This window comes from Urocampus carinirostris, chromosome 2 (assembly GCF_059441175.1).
Source record: "Urocampus carinirostris isolate Australia breed hairy pipefish chromosome 2, RoL_Ucar_1.0, whole genome shotgun sequence".
NCBI lineage: Eukaryota > Metazoa > Chordata > Actinopteri > Syngnathiformes > Syngnathidae > Urocampus > Urocampus carinirostris.
In genome coordinates, this window is record NC_142350.1 from 36,715,279 (window position 1) to 36,737,998 (window position 22,720).

At 39.4% G+C, this 22,720-nt stretch overlaps 1 protein-coding gene across 2 annotated transcripts; it reads left to right on the top strand.

Moving 5' to 3' along the window:
- The first annotated feature begins 516 nt into the window (after positions 1 to 516).
- On the top strand, positions 517 to 22,225 carry LOC148371783 (uncharacterized). 2 transcript variants are annotated; one of them, XM_088326387.1, is made up of 14 exons: positions 517 to 647; positions 868 to 944; positions 1,940 to 2,012; positions 7,425 to 7,537; positions 7,629 to 7,654; positions 7,729 to 7,866; positions 10,501 to 10,610; positions 13,605 to 13,700; positions 15,183 to 15,266; positions 17,111 to 17,237; positions 17,308 to 17,413; positions 19,951 to 20,133; positions 20,214 to 20,288; positions 21,973 to 22,225. In XM_088326387.1, exons 1-14 carry the CDS (start codon positions 620 to 622, stop codon positions 22,057 to 22,059), a joined length of 1,323 nt encoding a protein of 440 aa, XP_088182513.1. In that variant the 5' UTR covers positions 517 to 619; the 3' UTR covers positions 22,060 to 22,225. The 2 variants fall into 2 exon arrangements, with proteins under 2 accessions (XP_088182513.1, XP_088182514.1); XM_088326388.1 differs by lacking the exons at positions 19,951 to 20,133; positions 20,214 to 20,288.
- The last annotated feature ends 495 nt before the right edge of the window (positions 22,226 to 22,720 follow it).

Genomic DNA, 22,720 nt, shown 5'->3' on the forward strand with positions numbered 1-22,720 from the left:
AAAGCTCACCTCTGCTAGTGGAACAGCCTGCGGACGACATTTAAAAATGAATATAGATATACCATGTAGATGTCTGCATGTATATTTATTCATACATGAAATAAATACATCAATTTTTACCCATTGCATAACCCTGCACATTCAGATGCCGCATTTTAAATATTCTCTTCGTTTTTATTATTTGAAAAACAAAACAAATGTTTAGTAAAACTTAAAAAAAAAAGAAGTTGAAAATTACAGGAGAATACAAAATGACGGAAAAGGTATTAACCAAATAATAAACCAAAGACTTTTATTACCTCCTGAGTCACCGCCACCGCAAAAAATCCTGACAATTCGGGCAACGTGATCATTTAAGTTTCAAAAGAAGGAAAAAAAAACACTAGAAACCGGTGCCTAGTATTAACTATTTATCAGACGTTTTAGACAGACTGTGTGCCTTAATTTTGTTTTTATTAAAAAAAAATCCTTGGCTCAAAAGAAGTTTGCAAAACTAAAGTAGGCCCCTGTAGTTGGGTCTTTTTGGGCCTCTGCTGACATCTCGCGGCCATGAACTGAAGTCATCCAGGAAGAACAACGTGGAGAAAGTTGTTAATCTAGCGGATGTTGTTGTGACTCAATGGCGTCCGGAACAGAATTCTTCGCAGGTAAACACTTTAATTTTTGTGCATAAACAACCCTGTGATGTACATAAGGTTGGTATATCATGTTTGGTGAGTCTTATATAAGTGCAAACAAGAAGGCCAAAATTCGGTGGAAAATTCCAAGCCAGCACCCCCGTATAATCCTGCTAGTGTGCTAATCTATCATTCAGTGCATGTTTTTAAATGAAAACTCATGAAATCTTGTACATGCTTTCTGAAACAGGCATTCCTAAGATCCCTTATGCTCCCGATGCTGGGCCGGGTGATGTCATGTGTTTTAAGCACTACAACGCACAAGAGGTACACGATTTAAGACGAAAACACACAAGTGGCATGTGTTGCGTTCAAATCGTATGACTTGACCAGTGTTGGGGGAGTTACTTAATAAAAGTAGTTATAGTTACTGGTTACTTCATATAAAAATCCATCTCGTTACCCCTCCCCCCAGATTTCTGTCACCCAAAAGTAGTGCGTTACTCTGAAAGTTAACCATCTAGTTACAAATGATTGTAAATACTCACATTGAACCGCCCTAAAACTAATTAAAAATGGACAAAAAAATCGAAGAAACCGTGTACAGTGTACACTAACCTGTGAAAGCGGTGGAGCCGTTAGATTTCTCGGCTTGTTCAATCTTGAGAGCCTGCAAACTCACACTGCCGAGACACTCCATATGCATTTTGTCTTTTGTATTCAAACCAATTTCATTTTCCATCTTACCAATAAAAAGAACAAAATTAAGAACTCATTGCCTACCATTCGTTTCTGGTGACCCACAACCAAATACGCACACATACGAAAACCCACTGATTTTAGTTTTTCAGTTTATAACTGTAAATACGGCTTATATGTGAATATATATAAGGTAGGTAGAATGTCAGTAGGGATAAATTAAGCGGCCTAGCACTAGAGACTTGATACAGCGGCACCATAACTGTATTCAGTTGTATTTTGTAGGTACATTTAAAAAATTACACTTCTTTTGATTGTTATATCATTGTTGTGTTGCTGTTGGATTGAAGGAGTAAACGGCAGAGAACAGAAGACATTGTAACACGCCGTCTGCGTAATGTACTATGTTGTTACGCCAGTTGAGTTGCAAAACCTATATTTAGAACACGTTACATTACGCTTTATCGAGAAAAGTAATTTCTTTCCGTAATAATCTGTGAAGCCCTTTGAGACTCTTCGTGATTTAGGGCTATACAAATAAAGATGACTTGACTTGACTTGAAGACGTTCATTTGTATCGCTTTACTCTCCATGACGTTTCTTTGTGTTTTCCTGCCATGCAGGTCCTGATGGGGAGGATGATGGAGGATTGGCTGAGATTCTCAGTCTGTTACTGGCACACTTTCTGCGGAACTGGTAATGCAATCGCAGTCACCCCACTTAAATACATACAAGCATTTTTTACCTTGTTTTTTTTATTTTTATTATCTTCTTTTCTTTCTTCTTATTTTCTTCTTCTCTTCTCTTTTTTGTGTATGATTTCAAACATAGAGTTACCAAATACTAAGGATCTTCTGCATTTCACCACGCAAGTTTATAAAGAATAAATACTCGACACACTTCCATCCATCCATTATCTGCACCGCTCTTCAGTAGGATCGCATTGGGCAGAACTGGTTGCCAGCACACAGACGAGTCACCCACCCATTCACACCTAGGGACAATTTGAACCGGCCAATTAACCTGACATGCATGTTTTTGGAATGTGGGTGGAAACCCATTCAAGCACGGGGAGAACATGCAAACTTCACACGGGGAGGTTGCATTAGCTGGACTTTAACCTTAAACCTCTGCATCGTGGGACTGCGCGCTAACCACCCACCCGCCGTGCACCCCTCGATACACTTCTTATATGAAAACTATGAAAAAAAAAACCAAAAAACAAGAAATGTCCAGTTTCATATTAAAAATGTTGATTTTACAAAAACGTCGATTGTTACAAAGGGTTATGGGCATACCAAATTTGTAAAATGAAGTTATTAATGATCGCTTTTTAGGTTGTTTGCAGTTTTTTTGAAGTGATAACATTGACAAAGAACTACCGTACTTACAACCGTAAATTGGTGCTCCTAAAACATACAAGGAAAACATCCAAATCTAAAAAGATTATCTTTATCCTTTCTGAAATACAATTTTCAATATTTGGCAGCTCTGCATAAGGCACATGGTAAAGAAAATGAATAGAATAGAATAACAAAAAACAAATACATCAATGAAAGGGGATTTAATAACACAATACGACATGAATAACATAGATATAAACGACAAATTTATGAGTACAGTATATTGTATTTTCTTGGATCCTATCTTTGCACTCCTTATAACAATCATCATTTAATGTTTATAAATAGTATTATTTAATTACATATCGGGCAGCTCGGCGACGCAGTGGTTAGCGCTTGTGCGGCACAGTTCTGAGGTCGTGAGTTCAAACCTCCTGTGTGGAGTTTGCATGTTCTCCTTGTGCTTGCATGGGTTTCCTCCGGGCCCTCTGGTTTCCTCCCACATTCCAAAAACATGCATGTCAGATGAATTGGCCGGTCCAAATTGTCCCTAGGTGTGAATGAGCGAGCGAATTGTGTTTCCATGTGTGCCCTGCGACTGGCTGGCAACCAGTTCAGGGTGTCCCCGGCCCACTGCCCGAAGACAGCTGGGATAGGCTCCAGCACCCCCCGCGACCCTATTGAGGATAAGCGGTACAGATAATGGATGGATGGATGGATTAATTACATATCCTTTATATTTATTTGCCATTTCCGAATTGAGATTTACTGTTCCATGTATTGTTTTTAACAATAGTCTATTATTTTTTTATCTTTATTTTATTTTACCTTAATTTCTCCTTGCCCTAACTTTAAAAGGTCTAACTGAAATAAACATAAAGACATCAGAAAAATACATTCTAAGGTATCACAGAATAAAAAAAATCCTGAAATGAACAAAATTATTAACCAGCAGTTTTAAATACAAAATTAGGTTATAGGAGAGTCATGGCTAATTTCTGTTTAGAGCACATAGAAACTACATTTTTCACCTGTATAGCTATCATTCAACATCATTTTTTTTTTTAGTTGCAGTTTGATTGGGTCAAAAAAATTTAGCCACGTGGCCGGGCCAGGAAAGACAAATTAAAGGTTGATTGGATTTTTTGTATCTGCTGTCATATTCTTCTCCTATGAATTTTTGAATACATACTTTTACATGTTATATTTCATGTTGTATCAGTTTATGAATAGACCATTTCATCAAATTGGTTTTGAAAGTTATATAATATGTACTTTTTTAAGCACAAGCATTTGATAATATGCATTGAACATTTATAAATGCAAAGGGGCAAGCCTAAAAATGTTTTTTTTTTTTCATTAAATTTGATCAATATTTTGAAATAAGCACTTGATTTAAAAAAAAACAAAAAAAACAAAAACAAAACAGCAAACACATAAAAATGTAGCCTACCTGGCAAAAAATGTCTCTGGGTACACTGGAGGAGACACTTTTTTACCAATGTATGTGAACATGATATTTTGCTCATTTTTGTTTGGCTGTCCGGAAAAAAATCCTGGCGGGCCATATGTTGCCCACTGGTTCTAATTTGGTCACCCCTGTTCTACATAAACAAAATGGTGGACACACAGAATAATTATGTCATTTAAGTAAAATTGGATAACAAGAAAATATCTTGAGGGGGCAAACTTCACCTTTGATGACCGTATCTTCTGCACCCACCAGAAATTGTATTTTTTAATATATTTTCATATATAAGGGCACTGGGCTATAAGGTGCATGGAATTAAAACAACAACAAGAGCTAGGGTTGCATACAAAATAATTAAATATATTAAAATGAAAACAACTTATTTCACAGAAAATAAATTAACATCCCATCTGTTTTCGACTCTAGAATTAATTTTGGCAACAATTAACCCGTAAACCACAAGACGGCAGTTAAAGATCACCCTATATGCTTCTCATAGGCAGAACAGTCACCGTAACCAGTATAATTTCACAACAATTACAACAAGAGTATGTGATTTTTGTGTTACGATAAACAAAAATCTTCATTCAAGTAATCACAATATGTTTCATACAGTTTTGTCCAGAGAAACAAGAAAAGAGTATTTGTAATGTTAACCACAAGAGGACACTCAAAGACCACGTTGTATGTTTCTCAAAGGTAGATCAGTTACCATATGCAGTAATATTTAATGATAACGAAGGTTTTTCAATTTTATCCACCTTGTTTTCTGGTATTTAAGGCGCACCAGATTATAAGGCACACTTTCCAATTTCTGGCCAATTTGGGGGTTTTAGATGCAATTCATAGTCTGGAAAATACAGTACATGTGATCAATTTCAGATTCAGATTCAGATTCAGATCTACTTTATTGTCATTCTAGTACACGTGTATACAGAACGAAATGTCGATGCATCTGACCCCCACAGTTTCCTTGAATGTACAGATATAAATAAAGTTGTATTGTAATTGGCTACGTATAGTATTTTACCATAGTGCCGATAGTGCAAGAAGAGTAGCTAACCAGATGTGCAAAATGGGCAGTCAGGTTAACAAGTCGGGTACACAGTAACATTAACACTGTAACAATAATGCTGTAATTACCATAGTGCAGAGAGCAATGTGCAATGAGTGGCAAGCTATAAAAAACTGCCAGTAGTGCAAAAAGTCAGATTAGCAGCCGTTTAGATTTAAGTTAACTATATGTTAGATTGACCATTTAACAGTCTAATGGCCAGGGGGACTAGACTATTGCGGAGCCTGGTGGTCCTGCACCGCACACTGCAGAACCTCTTTCCAGAGGCTAGCAGAGTGAACAGTCCATGATGGGGGTGAGAGGGGTCCCCGGTAATGTTCTTAGCATGGGATAGGCAGCGCTTCTGGCCAATGTCCTGAATGGAGGGAAGTGTAGTCCCGATTATTTTCTCTGCTGTCCTCGTTACCCTACTCACACTACCCCAGTCGGTAGCGCTGCAGCCTCCACACCACACAGAGATACAGCTGGTCAGGATACTCTCTATGGTGCCCCTGTAGAATGTGATGAGGGAGGGTGGGGGCAGGTGGGCTCTCCTCATCCTCCGCAGGAAGTACAGGCGCTGCTGTGCCCTCTTAACCAGTGATGCAGTGTTCACGGACCAGGTGAGTTTGTTTGTAATGTGCACCCCTAGGAACTTGATACTGCTGACAACCTCCACAGCCTTGTTGTTGATGCAAAGTGGGGCATGGTTGGGCTGGTTTTTCCTAAAGTCGACAATGATCTCTTTAGTTTTGTCAACATTCAGGACCAGGCTGTTGTCCCTGCACCAGCCCACCAACTGCTCCACCTCCTCTCTGTAGGCTAGGTCGTTGTCATCCCTGATGAGGCCCACCACTGTTGTGTCGTCAGCATACTTCACGATGTGGTTTGTGGCGGACCTAGGGACGCAGTCGTGTGTCATCAAGGTGAACAGCAAGGGGCTTAGGACGCAGCCTTGGGGGGAGCCCGTGCTGAGGTAGATGACATCTGAACTGTTCTGACCTATCCGCACTGATTGGGGTCTGTCACAGAGGAAGTCCAGCAGCCAGTTCCGCAGGGGGGTGTTGAAACCCAGGAGTCTCATTTTGTCTACCAGATGTTGTGGGATGATGGTGTTGAATGCTGAACTGAAGTCCAGGAACAGCATCCGCACATGGGTGTTCTTCTCCTCTAGATGTGTCAGGCTCAGGTGAAGCGCAGAGGAGATGGCATTCCTGGTGGAGCGGTTTGTCCTGTAGGCAAACTGAAAGGGGTCGAATGAGGAGGGGAGACTGGAGGTGATGTGCTCTTTAACCAGTCTCTCAAAGCACTTCATTATGATAGGAGTCAGTGCAACGGGCCGGTAATCGTTGAATGATAAGATCTGGGGTTTCTTTGGCACTGGGATGATGTTGGCAAATTTGAAGCATGATGGTACTTTGGCTTGGTCTAGCGAGGTGTTGAAAATGTCTGTTAGTACACAAGCCAGCTGATCGGCGCACTCCCTAAGTACCCGCCCCGGAATGTTGTCCGGGCCTGGAGCCTTCCTTGTGTTGACCCTTCTCAGGGTCTTCCTCACGTCAGATGAGTCCAGGTGGAGTGCTCTTTCGTCCTGATTTGGAACCGCTTTCGCTGCAGTGGTGCCGTTTTGTGCCTCGAACCTTCCAAAGAATTTGTTGAGGTCATTCAGAAAGTCCATGCTAGTGTCCTGCACTGGGGCGGTGGTTGGCTTGTATTTGGTAATGGCCTGAATGCTTTTCCACATATCCCTGGTGTTGGTTTTGTTGAGGAAACGTTCCTGGATTTTTTGACTGTACGTTCGCTTTGCTAGTCTGATAGCACGGTTCAGGTTAGCCCTCGCTGATCTCAGCGCCTCCATGTCGTCACCAGATTTAAAGACAAGGTTCCGTACTTTTAGTTGTTTGCGTATCTCAGCAGTCATCCAGGGCTTCTGATTGGCACGGGTGCATATAGTTTTGGTATTGCTGACGTCTTCTGCACATTTACTGATATAGGCTGACACAGAAATGGCGTACTCATCTATATTTATTTTGTTGTTGTAAGTGGCAGCCGATTTAAACATGTCCCAATCAGTGCAATCAAAGCAGTCCTGTAGTGCCTCCATTGCCCCCTCAGACCACACCCTCACCTGCTTCTCTGTAGGTTTTTCAAATTATGTTTCAGATGTTGTGGCATTTTAACTACATTTTAGTGCGGATGCTGTTTCGAAGAGATGACATAATTTGCTGTCTGTTCCGCAGGTGCCGACCCTTTCGGGTTTCCGACGCTCCTTCGTTCCTGGAACCAAGGCTCGCCCATGGAAGCAGCCAAGACGAGACTACGGGCTGCTTTTGAGTTTTTCACCAAGATTGGAGTGAGCGCCCACAACTTTTTATTAAAATCTGTTCCCAGTTGATTGGACAAAATGCTTGCTAAATTTTTGTCACGTGTGCTTATTTTCCCAGGTGAAGTATTACACATTTCATGACAGGTAGCTGACTGGGAACGATCACAGAAGTGACATATGAAAACATGGGTGAAAAAAAATGTTATCTGTTGTTTCAGAGACATGGCGCCAGAGGGTTCCAACCTGGAGGAGTCCAACAAGAACCTGGATGAAATCACCGATTTGGCTCTGGAGTTACAGAACCAGACTGGAATCAAGGTGTTGTGGGTGACCTGTAACCTGTTTGCCCACCCAAGGTCTGTGCAATATTTACTTTTTCACAAGTCCAGATTTAAAGGGACAGTGTGTGAAATGTGCTCGCTAAATGTCGCTGTATTTTGCAACCAAACACAAGTGCTACAAAAAAGCACAAGGAAAAATATAAACTACAAGACCGAAAGTGACTAAACTGCACCATTTTTTTTCTTATTTTTTTGCCAAGCCTCTCACAAGGTTTTTGTTTTCTGAGGTACCCATAGCAGCAAGATGGTGGATAGTTATGTCAGTTCCCTGTAGGTGAGGTTCATGTTATGTTTAATAAATGCAACACATGAGTATTTAAAATGGCACTTTTATATAAAAGGTTATGTATTTTTGCTTTTTTTATGAATTACGTTTTTTTTTTACTTCTTGGAAGTGCTAAATAATACACATTGTCTCTTTAACATTTAGTGACCCTTTAACTAGGGTTTGCAATACCTTTCGGTCTCCCGCCCCCCTTTCTTTGCCTTGCTGTCTCTTAGGGAGTAGAGTTAAAGAGGGGAGGATCCCTATTCCCCTCGCTCCCTCCACTTTAGTCGCCTCTTACGACACCCAGCGGACCACGGTGGGAGAATTCTAACACCCCTCAGAGGGAGAGGGCCCCTCACCACAAGAATGATGTTGTTGGTGATAGGAATGAGTGGAGAGGTGTTGTAAAAAGATAGTGGGATGTTTTGACGTGGTCTAAGGGATGGACAGGGCACCTGTGTGATGCGACAGGGGTTAACCAGTGAAAGGTGTCGGGCCCTGCTGTTGAAGAAAAGAGTGTGTTGTGTCACCCTGACCCGAGTGACATGGTCGCTTTCTTGTGTCCTGTTTCATCTGGAGGGACGAAAGTATGACCACCTTGAGTGCCGAGGTGCTTAACTTGTTTGGGCATTTGGGTTGGCCATGGTCCCCAAAAAATTTTGTGTGTGTTTTTGCTACTCTTTCCCGTTTTTATCCTCTTTGTTTTTGTTTATGTGTTTGTCTTGCTGTCGGTTACCCCTCTGGAGGGATAGGGCCAGGGTAGATAGATAGTCTCTTTAACATTATGCATGCTTAGAAAAAGCCACTGACATTTTCATTCTGACTGCACTTATCAGCTTGAATTGATGGCAGCAGAGTCAGAGTTGGCCCCTTTTTCACCCCTAGAGTTTTACACCCAAAGCCGGCCAACTAGTGATGTCCTCCTCGGCTCGAATCCCTGAAGCGTGTGCAGAGTATTTTAGATAAAAGGTTCATGAACTGCGAGACAAAGTGTATGTTGATGACGTAAGCGGTGACGTTTGAGGCCCCATGAAGGGGGCGTACCACGTGATTGATCCAGAAAGTAATTCGCTAGCTGTGTTCGAAAGAAAGTTGGCAAAGAAACGCCGCAGTTCAAAGCCCCCCCTTCCAGAAGTTGGAATCATAGAAATATGCTCTTCCGATTCTTTACAAACTTGCTATCACATAAAAGTAACAAAAAAATCTGAATAGGCTTTTGGAAGCCGAAAGAGCTGGCTCTTTTTAGTAAGCCAAACCGAAAGAGACGCTGCTCAAAAAAGAGACTGAATTCTCATCATTTTGAGCTTATTTGTGTAAAAGAAGCTCCCGGGTAAAGGCAACTAACTGCTAAATTTTGCAAACACCTAGCACAACTGACCCCGGGAACACACAGATGACAGGCAAAAAGTGTCAGACTAGTGAAATCAATTATAACGGTCCTTCTTTTAACGCTTGTCATCTTCATTACCTGGGTTTTTCGGCTCCACCTTTCTGCCCTCTATCGTACCTGATTCATATAATTTGTGTATGTTCTTTGTTAATTTTACCAGTGCAGAAAAGAAGAGTAGTTGTGGGCCAAACCACTTTAACATGGGAGAGGATATTTCTCCCTGATGGTAAAACTCACCTCAATAAATGTGGCCAAATTGTTGACTAGATAACGAATGCACGAGAAATGTTAGATAGTGCAAGTGACAGATACATGTTGAAATTATTTGTCATCCAGCCAGCCGAAACTCCACCTTGACATGAGCCGGCCTTTCAGGAAATGTCCCGTTCTTCCGAATTAGCCACTCGAGCACTGGGTGGCAGTCACGGGTGAAAAGCACCATGTCTCTTTTCACAGCTTAAAGGAACAGAGTGTATTACTTAGCGCTTCCTAGTGGATAAAAAAACTTCACTTTAAAAAACAAAAATAATATACATTTAAATAATAGGCCAAAAGATATATAACGTGCTGTTTTTTTAAAAACTTGTAAGTCAAAAAATTGGCATAGATTTTTACATTACATGAGCCTTACCTAAAGGGCACTGACATAATTGTCCAAAATGTTGCTGCTACTGGTATTTGATAAACACAAAATCATGTGAAATGCTTTGCTAAATAATGGGAAGAAAAGTAGTGGGGTATGGTGACTTTAAGTCTTCATAGTTTGTATTCTTCTATGTGTTTTTTTTCGGCACGTGTTTTTTGTTAATCGACTGAATACAACCAGAGATCAAATAAACACGCTGTCACATTCAATTTAATTTAATAGAATTTTTCCGACGGACATAAAATGAAAACTACCTTTCTAAATGATTTTACAAATCCTTTTGCTTATTTAGTTTTTAAATGTTGCAAATGAGATGCAAGAGTTGATGGCTATTTTATTTGTCAGGTACATGAACGGAGCCGCCACCAACCCGGACTGTCATGTTCTGGCTTATGCTGGTGCGCAGGTCAAAAAGGGTCTGGATGTTGCCAAGAAGCTGGGTGCAGAAAACTTTGGTATGGGAGATTATGAGGAAAGTTGACACAATTTCAAAAGAAACACCAGAGGGGTATTGCACAAAAGTGGAATAAAAATATCCAGGTTATCTAATTGAAGGAAACTTGATCTAGTTTGGTCGGCAAATTTTGGTTGAATCGGTTTTGTGATGGCGGCACGGCAGCTGAGTGATCAACGCGTGTGTGGCATTGTTCTGAGTTCATAGGTTCAAATCCAGCTAGCAGCTTTCCTGTGCAGAATTTGCATGTTCTCCCCGTGCTTGTATGGGTTTCCTCCGGGCACTCGGGTTACCTCCCACAATCCAAAAACATGCATGTCAGGTTAACTGGCCGGTTCTAATTGTCCTTTGGTGTGAATGAACGAGTGAATGGTTGTCTGTCTCTCTGTGCCCTGCGACTGGCTGGTAACCAGTTTAGGGTGTCCCCTGACCTCTGCCCGAAGACAGCTGGGATGGGCTCCAACACCCTTGCGACCTTACTGAGGAAAAGCGGTGCAGATAACGGATGGAGGGATGGTTGCACGATTGCCGTGTCAGGATTCAGTAAAAAAGTACGGGTATGTCAAGCAGGCTGTAGATATTTGAGGGAGATGCGTGTCCATCGCATCTTTAATTAAACCCTCAGGATCAATCTCTTAATTATGGATCAGGAAATGGAAAAGTGTCGCCTATCATCTTTTAGCGCTGCTGAACAACAGCTCCTTATGTAAATAAATCGTCTGTGTTTATATAGCGCTATTCAAGTCACTGAAGACCTCCCAAATTACTTTACAATGTGCATCACACCTACTCTGTTTCAAGGGCATTAGGAATTCAGTGTCTAGCCCAAGGACACTCGACTTATAAAATGGAGGAATCAGAAATCGAACCTGCGCCCTTTTGATCTCAAGACAAGCGCTACTGCCACCTGGAATTGTGTAGTTTTAAGGAGATCTGAAAGAAATGATAAGAAAGAAAATGCTACACGTGCGCTTATAAAGGAAAGGAAGAAAGGATGGCATATTGTGCACTAGTTCAACAAAAGTGAATGAAATTTGTTGGACCCCTCAGAGTGTATTTTGTGGGCTAGTGGTATGTAATTTTTTTTTTTTACCAATTCATCCCAACATTCAATTATAATCTTATTTTTCTCTTTTAAGTCTTTTCTTAAATATTAATTGTGGGATGCCACATCTATTCTTGTTTTAAAAGATGTTCACTATGTTTTATCAATTACAGTAGAGACAATTTTAATGTTTATACATTTAATCCTCCATAAAGAAAAAAAACTCTTTCTTACGAATGAATAGATGAATGGGAGTTGCCCCTATATTGTCCTTTTAAAAGCATTCTTTGTTACCAACTTTGCACTTTTTAGAATTTCAAACAATATAGCTTATATGTAAAATCTAAATGCCGGATAATTAAAATGATGCAACATATTACGAATGACGACTGAAATCCAATGGAAAAACTTTATATTTTACACATTTGACAGTACAGGTGCTAGATGAATCTTTCGGGATTTCTTTAGCCTGGTAGTTAGCCTGGTTTGGAGCAGGCAAGCTTTAGGAAATATATTCCAATGAGCTGAGCTAAATGTAACCTGCTTTCATGAAACCAACTTGAGGCTAATTTCAGCCAGGATAATAAACATATACAGACGCTCCCCTACTTACGACCATTTGACTTAAGTAAAACGGTAGATATGAACATTTTTTTCGGGATATCGAAAAAAATCCGCATATTGCTGTAAGTTAGATCTTGTATTGTGTGCACCTATTTCCGAATAGAGGACAGTACTGTAGTGCTTCTTGCCACCGCGTGGTGCTGTGAGAGGTCACCCAGCATCCACACCAAAGAAGAAATCCGGCTTCTCCTTCCTGCGTCGTGTAAACATAACAACGTGTACTGTATCGCTAGCATGCTAAGAACTTTGATGTTTTAATTGTTTAACATCTTGTGCTTCCATTAGATATGTTTGGTGTAAAGTGTAAAGAAGAGGCGAGCATTTTCTTTTGAAACGAAAGTGGAATAAGGAAGTTTTATGCTGTTGAGAAAATGGTCGTAACACTTTTTTTCGGCCACTTTTTACCACAGAGGAGGACCTCTTGAAGGGCATCTTCCAAAAGTAAGTTAAACTCAACTTTATTTATCTTTCAAGAGCATATTATTGTATGAAATGTTTATTTTTTAGTACAAAACAATACAGGTTACTTAAACAAGCCCGAAACATACAAAATATAGCACTGAAGAAACTTAAGAACAAATTAAACGTATGAACAATCGTCCGGAACCCATCTTGTTCGTAAGTAGGGCAGCGTCTGTACCGCCTTAATCCCTTGTCTTAGTTTTGTGCAATACCCCCCAATGGGATAGCACATTCTTTCAATGTAATGAATTTTTCAGCGGCTCCTGGTTGGATAATTCAAGTTATGCGTCGCAACTCCCCGTCACCTGAATCCACAAAATTAATATTTGAACTGAGTTCAAATTTGAGTCCCAAGTTTTAATTCAAGTCAAGTTAAAGCTTTAACTCATGGTGAACCACTGCTTCAATGGGTCAACTGAGTTAGAATAGAATAGAAAGAATTTACTTTTATTGTCATTCTTTGTAACAATGCACACAGAACGAAATGTCGATACACCTGACCCGTACAGTTAAACTGTAGCGAGCCGATGCAGCCGCAGCCAAACAGGGCGCAGCCATTTTAGTCATTAGGTGACCAAACCCCCCAATTCCAACCCTTAATGCTGAGCGCCAAGCAGGGAGGAAATGAGTACCAATGTTGTAAGTCTTATGACTCGGCCGAAGCTTGAACCAGCGACCTCCCGATCTCAGAGCGGGCGCCCTACCATCTAGGCTACCGAGCTGGTTAGTTGAAGGTTAAAGTTAAATTCAACTAATTTGATTAAAAGTTATGACTTTGACTGTACTTTTACCAATGTTTTTGTTTTTATGAGAAAAACGTTGTTGAAAGAAGCTCTTAACAACATCATTATGTTTTGTCCTCAGTGTTCTGGGGAGGAAGGGAGGGTTTCCTCTCAGTCCATAATACAGATGTTGCTGCAGAACTCAAACATATGGCAAACTTCTTCAAAATGGCTGTCAGTAAGTCCAAAGCATTTTTGGTTTCATACAAGTGCACAATTTTGTGCCAACATATGAACAAGCTGCTTAAAAAAATCGTCCAGGGTTCTTCTTTCTCACCAGTAATGTTCCTTAAAAGTGACATTTTTGAGTGAAACGTATTTCGTTGACATGATTGTAAATCAATTCTTGTCAAAACCTCCATGCACTTAACATTTTAGGGACTGGAAATCTATTAATGCAGTGGTGTCAAACATTGAGCCCATGGGCCAGATCAGGCACACCAACGGATTTATTCTAGCCCATGAGACAATGCTGAGAGAAGCACAAGAAATAAATGTGGCGCATCCTCCCCAAAAATTGATAAATACGTCCACCAGATGATGCAAAACTCTTCACAGACTCAATTCCCAGGCTTTCCACTATTTTTCCCAGACGTTTTTCTGTGTGTATCGTCATCCTTTTCAGTACTTTTTCAATAATATTTAGTTCTCAGTCATACATTTCAGTTCCTTTTCATGCTTTTCAGTACTTTTTTAATACATTTCAGTTCTTTTTCATACTTTTCAGTACTTTTCAACACGTCTAATAGTTTGAGAACTTTTTCATACTTTTCAGTCCATATTTCACTTTAAGTTTCAGTTGTTTTTGTATTTTTACTTTACAGCACCTTTAATACATTTTCATATTCTTATGCACTTTTTCATACTTTTCAGTAGTTTTTGTACCTTTTCTCATACTTTTCATTACTTTTTAAAAAAAATATTTCCCACACTTTTTATTACCTTTTGGGTACTTTTTTTATACTTTTCTGTACTTTTTCATGCTTTTCAGTAGTTTTTGTACTTTTTCCATCAGTTTCAGTACTTTGTATTACTGTTTCATACTTTTCAGTCCCCTTCAGCTTTTCATATAATTTATATGTACCTTTTCATGCTTTTCTGTACTTTTTCATTTATTTTCACATTTTTCAGTTATTTTTCATACTTTTCAGTAGTTTCAGTACTTTTTATAACTTTCATACTTTTCAGTCTTTTTCAGCTTTTCATTGTGATTTATTTGTACTTTTTCATACTTTTCTGTACTTTTTTACCTATTTTCATGTTTTTCAATACTTTTTCATATTTTCATTAGTTTTTGGACTTTTCCATCGGTTTCAGTACTTTTTATCACCGTTTTATACTTTTCAGTCCTTTTCAGTTTTTTTTATTGTCATCTATTTGTACTTTTCATACTTCATACAGTACTTTTCACTAGTTTTTGTACATTCTTCCAATGCTTCTTATCACTTTGTGTTTTTTTCTGCTTTTCAATACTTTCATGTTAATTTACTAAGTAATTTTTCTATCACGCGGCCTATAAACAAAAAGGAGTTTGACACCCTGGTTGTAATATATCCTTTCTTTAAAAAAAACCCTGAAATGAGTTATTTTTAACAATGCTCAGATGATAGTTTTAGCGATGGATAAAGGAATTTTTTTAACTTGTGCCTCCTCTTACCAGTGTACAAAGAGAAAATTGGCTTACAGTGCCAGTTTTTGATTGAGCCGAAACCAAAGGAGCCCTGCAAGCACCAATACGACTATGGTAAGATGTTGAACTTCATTTTTCAACATCACACTTTTTTCCGTCGTTTCTCTACCGTCCAAAAATGTGATTGTATTTTATTGCAGCAATTTGTACTGGACTCCCTCCATGAAATATGTTTCATTGTTTTAAATTAAGTATTGCTATTAAAACTACATGCACACATGGTAAATTGTAATTTATTTGTATCATGCTTTTGCACCTTACATTGCCCTCAAAGAGCTCGATATCTTTATCTTCAAACTGCATTCATTGATATTTTTGATGAGGTAGTGCAAACAGGCATTCAAGTGTCACTGATCACCCTTACCGCCCAGTTTCTTGCCCCATAGGCAGATCATTTTGATCATTTGAAATGAGATTTTCTTTAGTTCGTTTATTAACTCATTCAGTGCCATAACGTATAATTCCGATTTTAAAGGCATCGTCAGAAGCTTTTGAGAGAAAGGTCTGGCGTTGAATAAGTTAAATGTGTGTCTTAGTAGCAGCACGGCAGCATAGTGGTTAGCGCATGTGTGGCTGAGTTCATAAGGTCGACCCTTCCTGTGTGGAGTTTGTATGTTCTCCTTGCGTGGTTTCCTGCGGGCACTCCGCTTTCCACCCAAATTCCAAAAACATGCATGTCAGGTTAATTGGCCGGTCCAAATTGTCCCTAGGTGTGAATTGGCGAGTGAGTTGTCTGTCTCTGTTTGCCCTTCTACTGGCTGGCAACCAGTTACGGGTGTCCCCTTCCCACTGCTCAAAGATAGCTGGAATGGGCTCGCGACCCTCCTGAGGATAAACGGTGCAGATAATGGATGGATGGATGTGTCTTAGTAATAAATTTATAAAAATACTCGCACATTTAAGATATTATTCAGTGCATTTCAAATGTGCAAAATTGTTTAAGTATTATCAATTATTATTATTATTTTCCAAACCATTTTTTATTATTGTTTTCCTAATAAGATTAAAGGAATACTCTATTTAAAATAAGCATAATTGTGTGATGTGGCTCATCATTTTGCCCATTACCAGTATTTTTTTTTCCTGGCTTCGAATCATTTTGACTAATGGGAAAAGCAGTAGTCTAGAGCCTTTTCTGTACAATATTCTTGCGGCATGGACCATTCATACCATTCGTAGTAATAAGAAATATAATATGTCTAAATCCAATGTATAATCATTAGATCACTAGGAATGTAGATGACATTGGAAAAGGCTTTAGATTTTATTATTGCTTCACAACATTTTTACTCACGTTAACGTGTTGTGGAATACGTGCAGCCATGATTAAAAGCATTTATTGACAACATAAAAACTATGAACACAATCCCAAGATAAAATGTACATTTAATTAAAATTCACATTAAAATTTACATAAAAATTGCACTTGTGTTAATTTTGATTTTTTTGTTCATAGTTTTCCTTGTCAATAAATTATTTTAATCATGGGTCCAATTATTCAACAGTGTAGTACAGTAAAAATGATGTGATAGAATAAAATCCAATGACTTTTCCTATGTCATCTACATCGTTAGTAGCCTTGTGGTTAAGATTTGGCGCTCCCACGGCTGCGATTGTTGTTATACCCAATATTGTACTATCATAAAAATAAAATCTCGTGTATAATGTGCATCCAAAGATCTGAGTTCTTTAGCGGGTTCGAAACAAGTATATAAGTAAAAAGTTTGGAAATTTTTATTTCTATCTGTGCAACCCGGTAACAAACGACCCACGGACCGGTACCGGTCTGCGGCCCGGTGGTTGCTGACTACTGTATACCTTGATACTTCGATATACATAAACAGTGCTTTGCTAAAGTACTGTATTCACTTTTGCATTTGTTCTCTGACGTTTCTCAGATGCAATGAGCGTCCTGGGATTTCTTAAGCAATTTGGTCTGGACAGCCACTTCAAGTTGAACATCGAACCCAACCACACGACCCTGGCGGGCCATTCGTACGAGCACGACGTAGTCCTGGCCTCCGCGTGAGACACTTTTGACCTCCTCCATACGCTGAAGCTAACAGCCAAGCTAATAAAGTCCCCTTCTCTTCAGCTTTGGCATGCTGGGTTCAGTTGACGCCAACACGGGTTCCCCCGACCTCGGTTGGGACACGGACCAGTTCCCGATGGATATCAGGAACACAACTCTGGTCATGAAGGTGAGTTTATGGCAGTGTTTCTCAACCAGTGGGTCGCGGCCCGCTGGGCGGGTCACGTTCGACCCTGGGAGTAAAGTGCAAGGGTACCTCGACTACACTAGGGGGCAATGGCGCTCTCGTATGCAGAGAGTGCTCAGAAGGAGTTGGTCGCACTGATCATTCGTACTTAGCACAGAGTATTAAGTGTAGACTAGTCTAAAATTTGCTGCCAAGGGGCCAATTGCAGCCTCCAGGATGATAGTTTGAGGTCCCTGCCTTAATATGAAAGTTAAAGCGTATTATTTGCCCACAAAATGACACTTTATTCTCTCTTTCCACCAAAGTGCTAAAAGCACATCGAGAGAAGACATAGTATGGAGACTCAAAGTGGCCAAAATGAACCTTATTACTTATAATAAGAACAGAAAAAAGAAAAGAAAAAAATGAGGGACTCAAGAAAAAACAGAAAGGAAAATGAAAAAAGAGAAAAAAGTGTGAAAAAAGGTTGAAAATTGCAATTGCATTTTTGTCTTTTATTTTTTAAATTCCTTGCTTTTCTTTCTTTCCTATTTCCTTTCTTTTTCTCCATTTTCCCTTTTTGCTTTCTTTTGCCATATTTTTTATTCCAGTTTTTTTTCCTTTTTCTTATTTCATCTTACCTATTTTTATTCCTTTTCAAAAAAATATTTTCCCCTTCTGTTTGTCTTTCTTTTTGTCTTTATTTGTGAAAGGCTGGATAAAATTGGAGGAAAAAGGTCGCTTTTTGCTCACTTTCAGTCTCCGTAGTTTGCAGGCATTTTTGGTTGCACAACACATTACAGCATCTTCTAGTGGACAAATATAAAAAAAACTGTCCCTTTAAGAACAGGTGAATGTTTTTATCGGCGCTGGGTTTGTGGAAAACCCCATTTGGCCTAACCTCACCCGGACCATGGCTTTAGCGGCCCCTAACTCAGTTGATGGTGTATGTATTGCGACAGGCAAATGCGAGAGGTTTTCTCATTAGGGGGGCATGGCAAAGAAATAAGTGAGAACCACTGGTTCATGGGAACATTGGGCAGGTTTCATATTACCGTATTTTCCGCACTATAAGGCGCACCTAAAAGTCTTGTTTTTTTTCAAAAGCTGACCATGCGCCTTATAACACAGTGCGCCTTATATATGGCTCAATATTAAATTCGCAAGGTCTCGCAACTACGAGAAACAGCCGCCGACTCCATTTTTCGCGCTGTGCATACTGGGAAATATTAAACGATTGGTAGTTGCCGGGGCTCGTGTTGTATTTGTTTACTAAGTGGCAAAATGGCTACCCCATTAAACTGCTTAATTCATATTCAACAAATACAGTATTTGTCTGAATCCAGGGTTATGACTGGTGAAGATGTAAAGCACAATTTACCTTAAACAAACGCAGAATTATTCAGAATGTCACGTTTGAGAGAGAGAGAGAGCGAGAGAGAGAGAGAGAGAGCGAGATTCTCTTTCATACGTGCATTTGTATAAGAAAATGGCTCCTGTTAAGAGACACGCGTACAACGCCGATTTTTAACTCAAAGCGATCAGTCACGCAGCACAACACGGCAATAGAGCGGCAGCGAGAGAGTTAAACTTAAATGAATCGATGGTACGGAAGTGGAGAAAGGATGAAGATAAGCTCCGCCAAGTAAGGAAAACTCAACAAAGTTTCCGTGGCAATAAAGCAAGATGGCCAGAGTTAGAGGAGACACTTGAACAGTGGGTTGTTCAACAAAGAGCGGCAAGCAGAAGTGTCAGTACGATAACTATACGTATGAAGGCAACAGCGCTGGCACAAAAACACCGGACGTGTTGGATGGCCCATTCACTGAGATATGGTCAATTCGAACACAGCAGAAGAAGAATTCGAGGGATTCGTCGATGAGGAGCTTATAGAGTGATCTTTGTTTTTCTTTTGTGTGTTTACGTTTTACATTTTACAGTTATTATGTTATTGCTTTGCACTCGTTGTTTTTGCACATTACGAGTGTCACTTTATTGCGATTGCACTAACGTTTCATTTAAAATAACAGTATCAGACGTTTTTTTCTTTGCGTGTTGACTAAATGGACAAAAAATAAAATGATATGTCGATGTTGTTCAAAGATGTCAAAGATGTGTCACGAAAATGCTTTACCTCAGAGAAAATAATAAAACGGCTGTTTATTTATTTTGGGAGTGAATGGAGTTGTGGAAAGCTTGTTTGTTAATAAAGTTTGACCTTTTTGAATATTTTGTTGACATTCCCTTGAGCGTGGCAACATCTAGAGGTTGCATAAAGTAACTACATTCTCTACTGTAGTCAAGTCGTCACATTTATTTACCGTAAATAGCCCTTAATCCCAAAAATGTCTCGAAGGACTGCACAGGATTACAATTACAAAATTGCACAATTACCTGATCTTAAACCAGCATGCACTTATAGCGCCGTCTTATGTATGGCATAAGTTTTAAAATATATCATTCATTGAAGGTGCGCCTTATAACATGGTGCGCCATATAGTGCGGAAAATACGGTATTTGGAATGTTTCTCCCTTGCCAGACCATCGTTGAACAAGGCGGTCTGCAGCCCGGGGGTTTGAACTTTGACGCCAAGGTGCGCAGAGAGTCCACTGACCCGGAGGATTTGTTTATCGCTCACATTGGAGCGATGGATGCTTTTGCGAGGGGACTCAGGAACGCTGTGGCCATCATAGAAGACGGCCTGATCGCCAATCTGCTCAAGGTGTGGACGGACACTCGCTTTGAGAAATTCCCATCTGTGCGATTTGTACTCTTCTGACATGCAGCGCATCGTTTACACAGGAGCGCTACTCAAGCTTCACTCAAGGCATCGGGCTGAAAGTGGAGGAGGGTCGTGCTACTTTGGAGGACATGGAGGTGAAAGTCTAATTGGGAATTTGATAAGTCTATCAATGAGTAGACACTTAAACGAAAGGGAGGAGACATCTATGAAATTTGAAATTTCAAGGAGGACAGGGAGAGAAGTCTACTGATAAGAACGCCCAACCTGATCTAAAAGCCTTGCCCTGAATCCTTTCCTTTCATTAAATATCCAGTGATGAAAGCAGATCCTCCTTAAAGAGTGCAGGATCAAAGAACAGCAACATAATTGACCAATAGTGACAATGATGTCAACAGTACATAGTAGTCAAAATAACAAACAACAGTAAGGAATAATAGTCACAATAAAAAAACAACCATAGCATCCTCTGCAGTCCCCTTTGCAGGTGTCCAATATTAAAAACAGAAACAATCAGAGTAAACTAATTAGAATCATTTTTGCAGCTTCATATCTCTATGAACTACTTTTTGAAAAATAGATAGATACAGGTAGGTAAACGGACAGTATTATTTGCTCACAAGATGTCGCTGTAATATGTGGCGCAAACCAAAATGAGTGCTAAAAAGCACATTGAACAATACAAACTACAAAGAGACTCCAAGTGACCAACCACACCAGTTTCTTATTCTTTTTGCCTTGCCTATTGCAAGCTTTTTGGATTTTTGGGTAGCCGTAGCAGCAAGATGGCAGACTCATGAAAAATTATGTCGGATAAATGAAATCTTCTCAACCAATGAGCATTTAAAATGCACTTTTATGATCATAATTTTTGTATTTTTGCTTACTTTTTAAATATTGTTTTTTTATCCATTAGTAGGCAATAATACACACTGTCCCTTTAGAAAGCATTAATAGTCATTAAAGTTGTTGTTCTTTTGTTGAAAGACAGGACACACAATGTCCAGGAGCTTTAAAAAAAGTGAAATACAACTTATGTTAAACATTTTGTGGGAAATGCTTTATTGTACATACAAATTGGTCCTTATAACACAGGTTAGCAAGACTAAATGAGATCAATTTTAGTGGGTATTAGTGACTATTTTTTTTTTTTTACATTTAACAAAAAAACTGAATTGATAAAGTTTCTCCATGTTCCAAAAATGAAATCTGTTTGATGTCACCAACGTCCAACATGAAACACTAATGCAGTCCAGTGGTAGAAAATAACCCTATTGTAAGTCAATTGTTTTCCACATTTTTTTTTAAAAACTGTGAACCGAGATTTTCCTTGCCCTCAGGTAGGTTTTAGATCAGGTGATGGTGTAATAATAGTCTGCAATAATCTGTGGTCTGTGCAGCCCTTTAAGAGACTTTTTGATTAAGGGCTATACAAAAAACATGACCTGACTTGACCATTATTTTTCTAATCACACAATTACTAATTTAATGATCCAAAAGATCATCAATAATGTGAGGACGTTTTCTTTTCCAGTTTCATAAGGAGAGATAAAAAACAGAAATATTTTTTGTACATTCAACAATATTCAACACGAAAATATTTTGAATTAGCAATGGATTAATTGCTGATTATGATTAAGCATCATCACTCACAGACAATCCTGATATTGTGCATTAGGGTGAATGTATTGTAGAGAATGGGCATCACATTAATTATAAATAGCATTAAAAAAAACAAAATTTAAATCGGACTACAATTGTACAATGATTTGTTTGGATGTATTTATTGCTCCTATTAAATATCTTAATGTTTCATTTCAGGCTTTCGTCAAGCAGAACGGTGAGCCAAAATCCACATCGGGCAAGCAAGAAAAATATGAATCCATCTTTAATTATTATGTGAAATAAACATTCATCCTTACTCATTGGAGAAGAGAATAATGAAAGGGTCTACAACGCCGCGGCACGAGGCTCAAAGCGCACGTTAAACTGATTGTAGCATGTAATTACCTAGTTTATAATAGTAAGGCAGTCTTGGGTGTGATGCTGAACATTAAAAACACATTACATGCTCTTTTATTGTTCTTTATTCATTACAAGCGCAACTAATGGTCTTACTACAACTCTCTTATGCAAATACATGTGTAGGCTGTGTGTGGCTGTGCCTCACCTGACATTATGGAAATGTAAAATGATCCATTATCTGCACCGCTTATCCTAAGTAGGGTTGCGGGGGTGCTGGAGCCCATCCCAGCTATCTTTGGGGAGTGGGCAGAGGACACCCTGAACTCTTTTCCAGACAGTCGCAGGCCACACAGAGTCAGACAACTCACTCGCTCATTCACACCTGCGGACAATTTGGACCAGCCAATTCACCAGACATGCATGTTTTTGGAATGTGGGAAGAAATCAGAGTGTGTTGAGGAGCCCCGCACAAGCACGGGGAGAAGATGCAAACTCCGCACAGGAGGATTCAATCCCATGACCTCAGAAGACCTCAGCGGACGCACTAACCACTCAGCCCCCCCTGCTGCCATAAGAAAATTCAAACTATATTAAATGGTTGTTA

Coding starts and splice junctions, on each gene's coding strand:
- LOC148371783 (XM_088326387.1), top strand. CDS start 620: ATGGCGTCCGGAACAGAATTCTTCGCAG. Junction 7,538..7,628: donor AGTTTTTCACCAAGATTGGA/GTGAGCGCCCAC, acceptor TTATTTTCCCAG/GTGAAGTATTACACATTTCA. Junction 17,414..19,950: donor ACACAACTCTGGTCATGAAG/GTGAGTTTATGG, acceptor CTCCCTTGCCAG/ACCATCGTTGAACAAGGCGG.